The sequence below is a fragment of the Exophiala oligosperma genome, assembly GCF_000835515.1.
Source record: "Exophiala oligosperma strain CBS 72588 unplaced genomic scaffold supercont1.53, whole genome shotgun sequence".
In the NCBI taxonomy this organism is placed as follows: domain Eukaryota; kingdom Fungi; phylum Ascomycota; class Eurotiomycetes; order Chaetothyriales; family Herpotrichiellaceae; genus Exophiala; species Exophiala oligosperma.
The window spans coordinates 1-13,930 of record NW_015622870.1 but is presented as its reverse complement, the minus strand read 5'-3'; the positions used below and the strand labels follow the sequence as shown (position 1 = coordinate 13,930).

Sequence of the window (13,930 nt, the reverse complement as noted above, 5' to 3'; positions counted from 1 at the left end):
CCGTTCTAAATCCGCCTAAAAGAGTACATCGAAGTTATCCTGCAGGGCGTCAAACTCCACACAGAATTTGCGTACTAATTCTTTCAATTTTCCCAACCATGAATATAAATCCCAGGGGGTGTCCGTAGGGAGGTCGACGAACGCATAACTTAGATGAACCTTCAATAGCAACTCTTTCCCGGACCAATCAGGGATTGCCTCGTCGACAAAATATCGACGCTCTGCATTCAGCCGTCTTTGTGCATTGTGAAGCGATATTTCATGTATAGACACCTGTCCTTGGCCGTGAATCAGTCTCGCCTCATTTTCCTCGGCTTCTTTGTGTAATTGCTTCATTCTTTGGAGGGATGCGAGAACAATGGAAGCAGAGAGGTAAACAGCTCGAAATCTCCCTGCTAGCTCCTTTTCGACACCCGCAAGAGGAGGACCATTCAGATATTCGGAAAGGTTCTCTAGGCTGTACTGATGTGGAGGTTCGAGGAAAGTGCTCTCGATAAGGTCTGTATCAACATCGTGGTATAACCCAAGCTCTGGTGCCGGTCGCGAAGACTTCCTCGAAATGACCGACATGTTGACGGTACGTGCATTATGTGTACCATCTATTACCCACCTTCAAACTCAGGTATTGCTTAGCTATTGCACATTAGCGATGATGAAATTCTTCAGTCGAGAAACTGACGATATGGTTTCAACTTGTAGCGGCATCACTTACTGTGCCGCCACTTGAAGCTGGGTCTCCTCTCACGCGGGAAGAATTTTCTAGATGTGCGCCTAGGCTGTCGCTGATCGAGGGGCTTGCACTACGAATGAACTGCGCGGATTGCACGGGTGGAGTACCCGAACTTTGCGAGCGACTTTTTTTGTCTTGATATGAGAAGCAGTAAATCAAACATTTCAGGAGCAGCATTACTGATCTGCGAACAAGGATAGAGTACTGGATGCATATCGCGAAAGGATTCAATAGCCTTTATAATTTCAAGCTCCACTCGTACCCACCATATCTGTGGGGATACTGAGATCGTTTGTATCAAGTGTCATTATAGTAACTGATTGTATTTATTGGAGGATAGAGCTCTCCCACATGTTCTGGTCCCAATAAATACAGTCGTGACTCGCCCTGTCATGCTTTACCGTGGGCTGTTGCTGACTGGGGCTGTCGAGCTCCACAGAGGCCCGTGGCACGCTGCCTTTGGGGCCTAAGAACTTCAAGACCAGGAACAACTGTAACATCACCCACTTCCAATATTCTCACTTTACGGTACAGTAACGGAGGCTCACGGGATAGGCAGCCTTTCCTGCGGTTCACCTATCGTGAGGATCGAGATGCCAGAGATGGCCGAACAACAGAAGACCAAGAAAATTGACACCACATCCAGCTTATCGACATGTCCAAGAATTCTTCGCCGCTTGATCGAGTCATTGATTCAGAGAGAAAAGGACTCGACACATTATCCTTCACGCTGCTCGATTCCGATCGAGACATGCCGAGCCGAGCCCTTCGACAAATATTCATGGAGAGAGCCTGCCCAGACAGACTGCCATGCAGCCAATTTCCAGGTGGATTATATCAAGCGTTCTAGATACGATGAGGAACGCCAGATGGTGCTGTATGAAGTTAAATGGCTTGGGTACGCAGACTCTGAAAGCACTTGGGAGCCAAGAGAAAACTTACTTCCGTAAGTCTGCGATATGTGTGGAGTATCTCTCTGAATTAACAGTTCGTAGAAATTGTTTTATCAATCTTCTAGTTCACCACTACCTCCTCGGATTGTCTCGAAAAAATTGGCCGTACGACGTTCGAGCAGTGTCGGGCGAGGGTGTCAGTAGCGCAGAAAGACTCGTCGGCAAGGAGAATTTCTCTATGCATCTCGATCGTATAAGCCAGGTGCTTCAAACTGACTGGGAGCAAGAAGTGGAGGAAGTCATAGCAATAGAATTTCCATCAAACAGAGAACCCATAGCAGTCGTTAGGACCAGTAGTGGGCAGAAGTGCACCATGTCCACAGAATGGCTGGCGCTCCACTGCCCGGGGAGAATGCTGAGGACATATGAGGCTACTATGAGATGAATAGGATCACAATGATTTTTACTATTGGAATATCATAATGCGAGCGACAGTAATGGGCCACTGATGGTGCTTGTCCTTCTATCCTCCTTTTACCTCCAAGGCTTTTAGGCTCGTCCACGAATTCTGAGGCGCAACCCGAGTCGCACGATCTTGGCATGTGAACTTGCGCGATACGCCTACTCCAGGATGACGCGCCGGCACAGAAAGACCAATTAGAATTTATTTTGGCAATCTAGCTATGCAGTATTCGGCCAAGGTGAGTTTTATTTGCCCTGATTTCTCCCTTTGAGACATGCAGGCTGCCACCAATAGCATATCACAGGCAGCCGCCGACACGAAACTACGCTAACCCTTCTGAGTATAACCTCCCCGGGAGCAGGCCCGTGCACGGCAAGCTGTCAACAAGTCAAATAACCCCTTTTCAGCATCGATTTGAAACCATCAACCCTCCTTGGCCCAAATCGCTATAATGCCAGGCATTGCCAAAGAAATAGCGGTGATAAAGCAGACGATCGGAGAGCTGAAGGCAACCGTTGAATCACACATCGGACTCCCCAGAACTGGGCGCAAACACGTCAAACACTTCCGGGTCGGCGAACGTTCTCGGGAGGAGCCAACATGGGCGTCCACCATAAGACTTCTCTTGGAAAAGTGCTCAACTAGTATTCATAATGTTGAGGAGAGGCTTCAAAAACATCCCGACCTATACGATGGCGACGAATCCAACAGTCAGCCGTCTCCTGAAGAGAATCGTCCGGAATTGGTTGAAGAGCATCATTCAGTTCAGAACAACAGCGGCCATGTTCCCATCTCTCTGGCTACTAATGATGGTCAGATACTACAAAACTCTCTAGGTCCGGTCGATACTCCCGTTGCAGCAAACGGTACCAGATCTTGTCAGTTCTCCAGCTTCATTCCTTATAGCATTGAGGATGGAGTCGTTGTTCTCGCTCCCTCCATCTCTCAATATCGTGACATACCGTTGCTACTCTCGGAGGCTCAAAAACTGGGGGCTCGTGAAACAGGAGTCTTTAAATACCGACTGCCCGATGATCTCGACTTAGCTACCACGGCTGTCCGCAAAGATATCATGAAGGTGTCGAGATTCTCCTCTTATTTTGATTCCAGGGGGCTTCAACGCATATCCAGAACCGAGCAAATGGAGGCAATCATGACCGGTAATCTCGAGGCACAACCTGCAGAGCCAGCCAAAATAGCCGAGATCTTGGAACAGCGCCTTACGGATCCTGAAGCCATGAGTAGAATGCGTTACTGTACGGATATTCCCGCACAAACAGCAGGAGACCGCCGTCGCCTTGGCTTGCCTAAGGAGTCGCCGATTTGGCCTGTGAAGGATAACCAGTTGGAGCGAACCAGAGATCAAATCCCCGGTGTCCACTGGCCATACGGGTATATCGCCGGTGAGTACGGCTCGTTATTCGCCACTCACATTGAGGACGGGAACTTGGTGTCCATGAACGCTATGTACGGTGGTTCAGCAACATTATGGAACGTGGTGGCCCCGAATGACGGCTATCTTATCGAAGGTCAGGTCACGGGAACATGCGCACAGAAGGTACGCCACGCGTCTCTTTGGATGCGCCGTTCGAATCTAAAAGCCATAGGTGCTTCATTTGTCTCATTTGTCCAACGTCCGAAAGAGGTGGTGTTGGTGTGGGGAGATGCCTTCCACGGAGGTGGCACTCCTGGACCCAAGGTCGCTGAAGCCGTCAACTATGCCCCTCCCAACTGGAGCATCAAAGGCTATGCTGAGTGTGGCTCGGAATGCGATGGCTTTCCTATCTCGAACGCGTCGCTCGAGTTCCGCGATGCGGACACCCCACAAGGCGAGCAATGGGAAGATCTTGCACAAAGGAACCAACCAGAAACATCATCAAGACGCAACCATGCCGTTTCGCGCACCAGGGAGCCCGCGGCAAAGCCTGCGGTTGATGGAGGCCTGCGAAAAAGGTCCCAGGATGCCCCAACCCCGTTAGAAAGGCGGCCAAAGCGGGTCTGCGTGGCGCCGTCTGCCACAGTCGCTCATAGCGGTCCTTCCAGCAACCTTATTTCCCACATGGTGCAGGCCATACACTGTAGAGACGCCATCCTACAATTCATGGATATTGTTCGCGGTCGCCGCTCAATTGATCCTACAGTGTTGCGAACGAACCAGAACGACGGCGGGATTTCAATTCTAAATGCCCTTGATGAAGTATCGAACAAGATAAAGTATCATCAATTTCTAACTCGCTTGCATCAAGCTCGCCTTGCTCAGGATGCGACGAAGTACATGGGAAGCCGTCACCGAGTCCCTAAAGGTCTGATTTCAAAGATTCTCCGTGGCACAGGAATGACCGCCCGTCAATATTATTACCATAGAAGCCAAGGCACAGGATGGCAAAAGTACCAGGAGGTCTTCCCTGGCATCCTTGGCTTTCTTCTCTTTCATCCCATGTCATTTCAGTTTTCCTCACAAGACTGGATTACTCTGTCAAAAGTCGAACTCATGGCCCTCAAAGACCAAGTCAATCCAGAACGCATCGCGACGCTGTGCACTGCGGGAAAGCTATTTGAGAAATCACTCCTGGAACAGTCCGCCGATGACGTGGATTATATGTGGGAAAATACGAGCGCACCCGTGGACAAACTCTCCGACAAGGATTTGCTCGCTTCTCTGCAAAAGTTTCCGTCAACGGACGTTAACATATATGACAAAGATGCGTACCCAAAATGGCCAAAGCCCAACCGTTCGCCCACCAATTTATATTGGCCGTGCGACGACCCGACTTCGGTGTCTCCGTCTGCCAGAACACAGTGTGAACTGTGTAACGAGAGCCAATGTGAATGTACCAACATTCGTCTCGAAACACCGCCGCGAATTCGCATGTACGAGGGCAAAGGCCGAGGGTTGCAAGCTGTTGCCAGACACGCAGGTCAGGTCGCTTACAAGAAAGGGGATCTTCTCGGAAAATTCACGGGGGTTCTTACGCCTCCGAAGGCATGTAGCAATGGAAGATGTATCGAGATTTTAAGGCATGATCTCGATGACACAAAGCCCGTGCGTGTAGCACTGATAAACTGCGAGGATCGAGGGAACATCTTTCGGCTAATGAATTGTGATTGTGAGCCCACGGTCGAAGTGTCGGGGATGGTTATTTCTGGTAAGTTCGAGCTAGTGGTCCGGGCTCGAAGGGATATCCGCGATGGGCAAGAACTGACATTTAACTACGGTCGAGGCTACTGGGGGGAAAAGCCATGTCCCTGCCCGAAATGCACACTACGTAGGTCACGTGCTCATAACTCCGTCGACGTAGTTATGAGCACGTGATGTTGAGCTTTGAACACTACCATGGAAAATAGTTCCGGGAAGTGCGCAAGAGTAAAGCGTTATGAGCCAGCATATGCAGCTTATAAAACCCTTTGGGCCTTGCTGCTGCCTAATTCGAAGACCTCAGTTGAACAGAAGGCATGGGAATCCTTAGAGTCTATAGAATATTCCATAAGTCAAGCCACTCTGGAATACACAGGAAATTCGATTCACACTGTAGGACAAAGCCATTACACAAATATATGCAAGGATCTAGTGATCAAAGTTAGGGTGCTTACAAGACTTGCTTAAAAAGAGAGGAAGAGTCTGTAAACGTATATGCATCCCGTCCCGCGGGGCTTCCATTTTGTGACGTTGCAGCACGACCTCAATTCTCGCTGTTGATCCCACTATCGGGGTTCTTCATCTCTTCCGCTTCTCCTTGGGTAGAATCACCATCGTTATCCGAACCAAACAACATGTCGTCTTCTGGTGTATATACATCTTCGTAAGAGTTGCCGCAATTATCATGTGCGGATTCCATAGGAGAAGGAGGTTCACAAGGAGAATCGACTTCTGCTAGTGATGGTGATAGAATGGGTTTTTTTTGTAGATAGGCTTCATCCTTCTGATCATGTGGATTCTCTGTGAAGTTGCCTTTGGTATTTATGTTGCGTTGCTCGAGCGGGTATTTGTTCCAGTATTCTGCTTCAGCCTCGTAGGGAACAGAGGAAGCAGACTGCCAAACCGGGCGAACCTTAACCAGATACTGTAGACGACCGTGCAATACACGATGTGCTAGAAGGCACTCGGAATGCCACGACTCTAAACTGGGCCTCGGTGTCCGATGTGATGAAACACTATCATATGCCCTCCTCGTTTCCGTTTCAATTGTTGAACTTGCGGCACTATGACGCTGCTGAAGAGCTTGTGCCTCCATCTTTACCGTGTCTCGGTTGGGGTGTCTTAATACGATGCAAGGATAATCGCGTTTCCTAGATTTATAGGATTTCTTGCGCGACCTTCCCACGGTTATACGTGGTCGCGGCTGCCCTGACGATTCCGGCGGGAATATCGCGGCACGGAAGGTATTGCAGAATTAGCTGCGTACGTCATGTTCTCCCATCCCCTTTCTTGAAAATACTCCTCCCTAGCCCCAAAATTGATTGAGGAAAAGACATTGGTTGCCCAAAACTATGTTCGTCCTCTGAAACATGTTGTACGGTACATATGCTCCCGGAATTGCCCAGCTTCTACTTGCCTTTCCTTGCAGCAGTCCAGCATGGCACTACAGGGTGATGGATAATGTTGCTTGTTGTACTTTAGATGTTGTAGAGCTGGAAGGGCAAGGACCTAAATAAGAAAACTTTTCGTTTCATTCCTGCAATTTCTTTGTAACTTTTCGAGGAAGAGTATTATGAGGTTGAACTTGACATCTCTATGAAGGAGCTACCGTATTGTGACACACTTGTTAATGCTTCTTTGAGGAATTTGTATTACTCGAGGTCGGCTAGCTTTCACCATTCGCCTCTCTTGGGCCTTCCCCACGGTGAATTCCTGGTCAGTTTCACAAAGGACGTCCTTATTTACATCCAAGTGCTCTGAAATTATATTAGTCCGTAAAGAGAGCTTGCTGATGCGAGTACTGAGGGTCTTACGTGTCGTTGCTCTCCGGCTACTCTCCAGAACCTCAGCTAGTGACTGAAAATACTGTTTTGGAACGCTCTCAAAGCCAAAGGCCCTATCTAGGTCCACAAAGCTATGACACTGTGGCTCCTTTTTTATATGATCATCGAAGGTGCATGACAATGATAGGGGGATAGGGCAACTCTGGATTCTTGGATCTTTATTACATTAGACAGGTTAGCAACGCCAGACTCAATTTGACGACGCTAATATACTCTCAGTCTCTGACGAATCCGTCTCGTTTTTGTGCTGATTTGCCATTTCTGACTTGTCCAAGTGTTCTAGTAGATTGACGGTGTAATATAAGAGGATAAAAAATGCTCGGAAACCATTTCGTTCATTGTGAAGTAGTAGAAAAAAGATATTTAAATCGAGAACTTTAGACGAGAGATACTATGGTATAGCTATCGCCCAGGAAATTAAAGGACTTAGTCTGATACAATACGCCATTTTTGCTACACTTATAGTATCCCGTTCCTAATAGAAACCACACTTTCTTTAGGTAAAATAGCTCCAACGGATCACTATTTAATAGCAAAGACGCAGACGAATGTTCTCATCAATTTATCACGTCAGCAATACTCATGCATCATGCAACAACTCGGAATTGTACGTATACTTTCAGTAGTTTTGCTCTCTCACGTCAAGCTATATCTTGCCTCGTCACGTCGCTATGACCCTATCAGACGTTTTGTCTCAACGATAGGTGGCCCGCATGCGGGATATTTTGTCAATAATACTTACGAGTCCAACATTGGATTGCCAGTCGCAACTCAAGAGCTCGAGCTTGGAGCTCAACAAAAGTCCAAGGTTGTCGTCAATAACATAGGGAATAGTAGTGAAGTCAATATGTACGTGACCGGAAATGATTTGACCAACAACCTTGTCATCTTAACACCGAATGGACAATGGTATTATCCCACTGTCAATGACTCCCTAAATGTTCCAATGAAACTGTCTTCGGACGTCATTACCATCCCCGTACAATGTACCAGTCCAGCTATAGAAGTTCGGCTTCCCAGCCCCGTATCAGCGGGAAGGATTTGGTTCGCACACGGTGATCTGGAGTTTTCAGTTGTCAGGACCCAGACCAGCAGCGCCTCGCTTGTCCAACCTTCTCTGACCTATGCCAATATTTCATGGGACTTCGTGGAGTTCACGACCACCCCGGAGGAAGGTTTATGGGTCAACCTCAGCTTCGTGGACTTTGTCGGCATAGCCTTGGGCCTAGAACTGGTGAATTATAGCCCAGAGAACACCACTTCAGTCCCACAGTCGGCCTTGGGTCTGCAGTCAAGCGCGATAGACACACTGTGTCGACGCTTAGCCGACCAAAGTATTATCGACGGCTATAGCTGGGGAGATTTATGTCTGAGAAATTCAGATTCTCGCCCAGTTCGGGTACTCTCTCCGACTTCTTATATTCAGGCGAACCCGGAAGCTTTTTCAGACTATTGGACATGTTATATCGAAGAAGTCTGGACACGGTACACCTCTGAGAGTCTAACCATCTATCCCAACTCTCAGGATTTGGGGGACATCTCTTGCGGCGTTCAGGATGATCTTCTTATCTGTACAGACGCGAAGGGAACAGTTGAAGACTTTGGGAAACCGTCGGCGAAAGACGTTTTTGGGTGCAATAGTGGCCCATTTACTATCACCGAGAACTCCAGCGACCTGTCTCGGGCAGTTGTACCACGACTCTGCGCCGGTATCAACCGGTCTACTCTACTCCTCGACGACTCTAGCTTTCAGCCAAGTGGCATCCCTCCCAGGTTATACTATACCGGCAACGTGACCAATTGGTATAGTAAACTAGTCCACCAATTGGAGATCGATGGCAAGGGGTACGCATTTCCCTACGACGATGTATCGTCGGTCGATGGAGATAGCAGTCAATCGGGACTACTGACGGTTCCTGAGCCATGGGTCCTAAGTTTATTTGTCGGCGCCTAAAAATTCGACACGATGCCCGAATATTCTTGTGACTAGGATCTCAGTACTGATGTATTGTACTGTATACTGCAACTATTCGATCTCCGTATATTGTATCCAGGCAGGGTGGAAAAGTGAATCACGTGATTAATGTGCAGCAGTAGTATCATGGGTGCAATAGGATCTGTTACATTCGGTGGGCCGGAAGCCGTACGAAAGTACTATGCTTATGTGTGCCTTGGGTTCTCGGTCTTTTTCCAGGAAGTATTTACTGTATGCTATGTCCTGACGAACTGTATAGATTGCAGTTGATATAGTAAAAAGATGCTGAGCCATCTCCTTGTATCTGCTTCCGTGATCCTCAATTTATAGTCCAATTGACGAAGTAAGTCCCGTTCCAGAGAGTTGACTTGCTTCACCGTGAACCCAAAGCTCCTGCAACTTCTCGTTCGTGACCATGCCGCCCAATGTGTTGCTTTTGGACACACATCTCGATGGTACTTCCAGTATACAATTATCGATGCCAGAAAGACACGATGTGGTGTTGAACACTGCCCTTCAGCATTTCTTGGGAGACTACATTTGAGTCGATACATGTATTCTATGCAGAAGAGAAGATCGGTCCACCCAAGCTGGCAAGAAGAGGCGATATCTTTAATAAATGTCTTCAAGCTCGGGAGGTTTGCTTGGTGCGCTGTAGTCTCCTTAGGGCAGCAAATGACATGAGAAGCAAAATCTGCAACAAGTGAGATCACTGACAGCTTCCGTGAGGTCACAGGTTCGCCCTGTGGTCTGAGGGCCTGCATCGTGCTAGACCGCAATGTCAAATTTGGTAGATTTGAACCTTTGTACTGTACAGTGCTTTCAGACTCGGACACAGTACACGGTCGAACGTGATTTGAAGCACCTTTGTAGCTCCTGTACAATACCTTTCTTTCAAAAGGTATCTAATTGTGTAGGACGACTACGTCAGCATATCCTAGTTGAATCTCAAGATCTCACTATTTGAAAAATTTGGTGTTACATGTGGTTTTGAGGTACTGTACTGTAATGGAGGCCATTCCGTGACATTCCTGGCTTCTTCTTCCTCGCTTTCGTCTCAGCTGTGCAGAATAAGGACGACCACTAGTAATAAGTCGCACGGTTTTTCCGGACTTTTAAAGCAGTGGCACTTGATACTGTATTGGATGCAGGCTATCTGTCCACGCCAGCGGCCTAGAGTTTCCCTGAAATCTCCTCCATTTGGCCCCGCAGAATCTCAACTTCGCTTTGCAAGTCTTGAAGTCGTGCTTGCACAGAATCTAAAGTGGATTGAAAGCGTTTGAGACCTTCTTCCATCACTCGGTTTTGTCGTTCAACCTCCTCAAAAGTTCGCATCCTTTGGAATTGCTCTGCTGTCCTTTGCTTCAATGCCGCTTGTAGTCGTTTGACTTTGAGACCTAATGCGTCTTTATCTTGAATTTGTGACTTGGTCTTCTCATTTTCTTCTATAGATGGCTGATCCTTGAGCTGGCCTTTAGCCCCGTCGTTCGTAGATTCCTCAGTCAGTCGTAACGGAGAGATGATTGCCGGTCCCCATCCCTCCATCGTGACTTTCGCTACCCGGCGCCCTTGTGCTGTAGATGATGGTGAGGTACAATAATCTCGCTAATTGTTCAAGTTGTACGTTCAAAGGGAAAGTTTGAGGGCGCACGAAGATTACATTAAGGAGAATTCTCAGTGCCCTCTGCGGATTGCTCCTCCCGAGAAAATTTGTATGACCAAATCCATGACTTCCGGTGGTTATGAGCTAGTTCGAGTCTCAAAAGCGCGCGGCGGAAGAAGCCCGCTACAGAAGTCATGTATGCGACCTCTCGGTGGACAAGGCAGACTGGTCACAAAATGAATGGCCTACGGTTCCTGTGGTTTAACTGGCTTCTGGTGTCGGCACACATTCCGCGAGCCTCACTTTTGCTGTAGTATTCGGTACTGTCGGAGCTGTATCGTTTGCAGCTCAATCCAGTAAAAAAGGACTACCAAAGGCCATCTGCCTTTGATGTACCCTTAGGAAAGTACCAGTAGAAGCAGGATAGTATGTAGATAAATTCCTCCACGCAGTACGGGATACTGTATGTTACAACAGGCTTGGATCCAGTATTGCTAGAAACAATAAATGATAGAAATGGGTTGAACAGAACGAAAATACACCATAACCGCATGTCCTTTCCTCTCTTATCCTGATGCCGTACAGCAGCCCAATAGATAGCTATGATCACATATCTTGGACGTCGCAAGGGACCATGGACAGGCGACAATCCTGTGAGATCTGCTGCCTATCAGTTGCTTTAACCACAAGTTGCTTGCTGAATGCCCTGCGGGGGTGCAACTGGGAGGGCCCCCTTGTCATCAGCAACGGTCACAACCGCACCCTCGAATCCATAGAATGTACAGGGGCCAGTGCCTTGAGCGATGCCAACTGCCGATACACTGACACCGTCGCATTCGCCAACTGCCACAGCGGGGATCTCGAAGCATTGGATATTTCCCAGATTGTAGATTTCGCCATCCTGCGGGAGAAAGAATCCCAGGCTTTCGGTGCCAGCAAAGAAGACCGCGTTGAATGAGGGTTCTTCTCTTTTCCATTCCAAGACGTGCTTTGTTGTATTTGTCTCGTAACGTGAGAAATTGCTGTTCGGATCACTGGTATGAGGATGTGGGTAATTGACCCCGGTACGGATTGGGCCACCAAAGACTGGAGAGGACATGAAGATGAATACAGTTGCAGCGAACTTCATATGCATTTTGACAGATTGTATAGAAATGTGGTTTGGATAAAAGAGTTCACAGTTAAGGAGGGTGGTGAGCTTTCCCTCGTATGATTTCCATCAACGAATGTATACAGTACTTGAAGTCACAAGGTGTGTGTTGATGGTCCGGTCCGTAGACAGCCACTTCTGCGAAAGCCTGGCATGACAACCAGGTCAAAACTCCTCGGCGCTTAAGCAGTCTGCCTCGCGGCGAACCGGCGCACAAAGACACGGCAAAGCCGCTTTCACGACGGTCCAAAATCGAGGCTATGCCTACTGATCAGCAATACATGGCCTGGTGGCTCATCCTACAGTACCATCGGTGTCATAGTGTCTACCGTAACATCCATTGATACGAGGCGCCCGCTAAGCTCTCCCGCAACGAGTACAGTAGCATTGCGGTCAGAGCTAGCTTAGAAAGTCTCTGAATTGCTTTTGATGACCTCCTGACTGACCATCTTTCGTAATTGAAGACTTACCAGTGCCACACAGTACTGTGGTATGTAGCTGACCTGCACTAGTTACCACAAGTGACCTGAGCAAGGCCCAGGGGAAGTTTCAGGGCTGCAGCTAGCTAGCTGAGGGGTGGAGTAAAGGCAATCACCTGCCTTGGCTCGGTCATCATACATTACATTGTGGCGATGGTGTCCTAGCTCTAGCTCTCTACTGTATCCATGGTGAGACAAGCTAGGTTCCTGATGTGGCCACCCGGATCAGACTCCGCCACCAACGAAGGTCGTGACTCCCGTTCGACGGGGATGAACTTTCCTCCTTGCGACAGCCTACTGTAATCGTGGGTGAAACTACAGTGCTCTCAACACCAATCGGGCACGTCGAATGTCAAGGTGTCATCTCCTCACCTCCGTCAATAGCCCAGGGCTTCCAGTGGTCCAAGGCTGTTGCCACAGTATACCTTCTGAAGTGCAGTCAGACTCCGTTGTCACAGAAAGTGTAGGGACTATACATGCGTGAAATACTATAATACGGGCGTTCGAGGAATTGCGACTGACCTTATATTTATAGCGCTGCAGCTAGACTTTGCCATCGCGAAAGAATATGTCTTCTTATCTTAGGGACGCCATCATTCGACATCTCGAAACAGAGATAACGCGGACAGATGAAAAGATAGGGCCATGCCCCAAGCACCAAGCGAGTATGCCCGACGATGCGGATGCCTGCCCTTGTCACGGAAAGGCATTTTGGAATCTCGACCGTCTCGACGAATCCGTCCACAGGCTCAGGGACAGACGCTGTTCCGTATTTTGGTGGTACATATGGTACTTATCATCCTCAACGAAGACTCCGTGGTTCCCCAAAGAAAGCATTGAATGCTGGTCGCAAGTAGGCCAGCCGATTGCGGCGTGGCAGAGATTCGGCGTTGCGAAGAGAAACCCCGACGAAAGCACTCGCCATAGAAGAGGATACATCTACTACAAGAATTCGCGGGAAGTGTCCACTCGACAGGCCGCAGCCGCAACTACTCCGTGATTTGAATAGGAAGTTTGCAGGTGATCTCGGGCTCACGGCATCGGGGTGTAATTTTTCTCCGGATTGTGAGTGGATTGGCAAATCAGGGACCTGTTGAACAGTAGGCCGTTGGCGGCGCAGGGGTTAGACCTGTATATAGAGAAGTACTTCTGTCCTCATGGGCGCTCCTTGACCTGCGCGACAGCCAGACGACCTCTTTCCAGGCAGGAAGCTATGTTGGCTGTGGAGTATCTGCCAGGAACCCAGTTTGCCTAGGAAGCCATGACAAGGTGGGGCTAAGAAATTCCAATAGGAACTCGATCCGTAGCCGCCCGCGATCTTCCCGCGCGCTTGCGGATTGTGTGAGGCGACAACTGCCGACTATAATAAGTATCGATCTGCTAGCCATATTGTCAGAGAGCGCTGCAATTGGAGGTTAACGGATGTCTTGACCATCGAGGTCGATTTGACTTTCGTGCTATGAGCCTAGCAGTTGCGGACATAGCCCTCGGCTAGTCGTTTCACCATTAGGCCTATTGTTGATGGATCTCGACAGAGCAGCTGAGGTCACTGCTCCTCAAGTCGTCGGCAAGGTTTCAGATGTCGCGTACCACACACTCTGTCAAAATGCGTGCAATGGTGCGACACGAGAGGAGGGATAGCATGAGGGCGACCTCT

General features: G+C 48.6%; 4 protein-coding genes across 4 annotated transcripts; 2 read left to right on the top strand and 2 right to left on the bottom strand.

The window, feature by feature from the left end:
- Positions 1-2,537: 2,537 nt before the first annotated feature.
- PV06_11704 (uncharacterized protein) lies at positions 2,538-5,542 on the top strand (the record flags this gene model as incomplete). The annotated part of the gene is made up of 1 exon (XM_016413416.1): positions 2,538-5,542. One exon carries the CDS (start codon positions 2,538-2,540, stop codon positions 5,397-5,399), a length of 2,862 nt encoding a protein of 953 aa, XP_016256200.1. The 3' UTR covers positions 5,400-5,542.
- Positions 5,543-7,655: 2,113 nt separating this feature from the next.
- PV06_11703 (uncharacterized protein) lies at positions 7,656-9,020 on the top strand (the record flags this gene model as incomplete). The annotated part of the gene is made up of 1 exon (XM_016413415.1): positions 7,656-9,020. The coding sequence occupies one exon, from the start codon at positions 7,656-7,658 to the stop codon at positions 9,018-9,020; it is 1,365 nt and encodes a 454-aa protein (XP_016256199.1).
- Positions 9,021-10,214: 1,194 nt separating this feature from the next.
- On the bottom strand, positions 10,215-10,586 carry PV06_11702 (uncharacterized protein; the record flags this gene model as incomplete). The annotated part of the gene is made up of 1 exon (XM_016413414.1): positions 10,215-10,586. One exon carries the CDS (start codon positions 10,584-10,586, stop codon positions 10,215-10,217), a length of 372 nt encoding a protein of 123 aa, XP_016256198.1.
- A 737-nt stretch (positions 10,587-11,323) lies between these two features.
- Positions 11,324-11,779, bottom strand: PV06_11701 (uncharacterized protein; the record flags this gene model as incomplete). Its single annotated transcript, XM_016413413.1, has 1 exon — positions 11,324-11,779. One exon carries the CDS (start codon positions 11,777-11,779, stop codon positions 11,324-11,326), a length of 456 nt encoding a protein of 151 aa, XP_016256197.1.
- Positions 11,780-13,930: the final 2,151 nt, after the last annotated feature.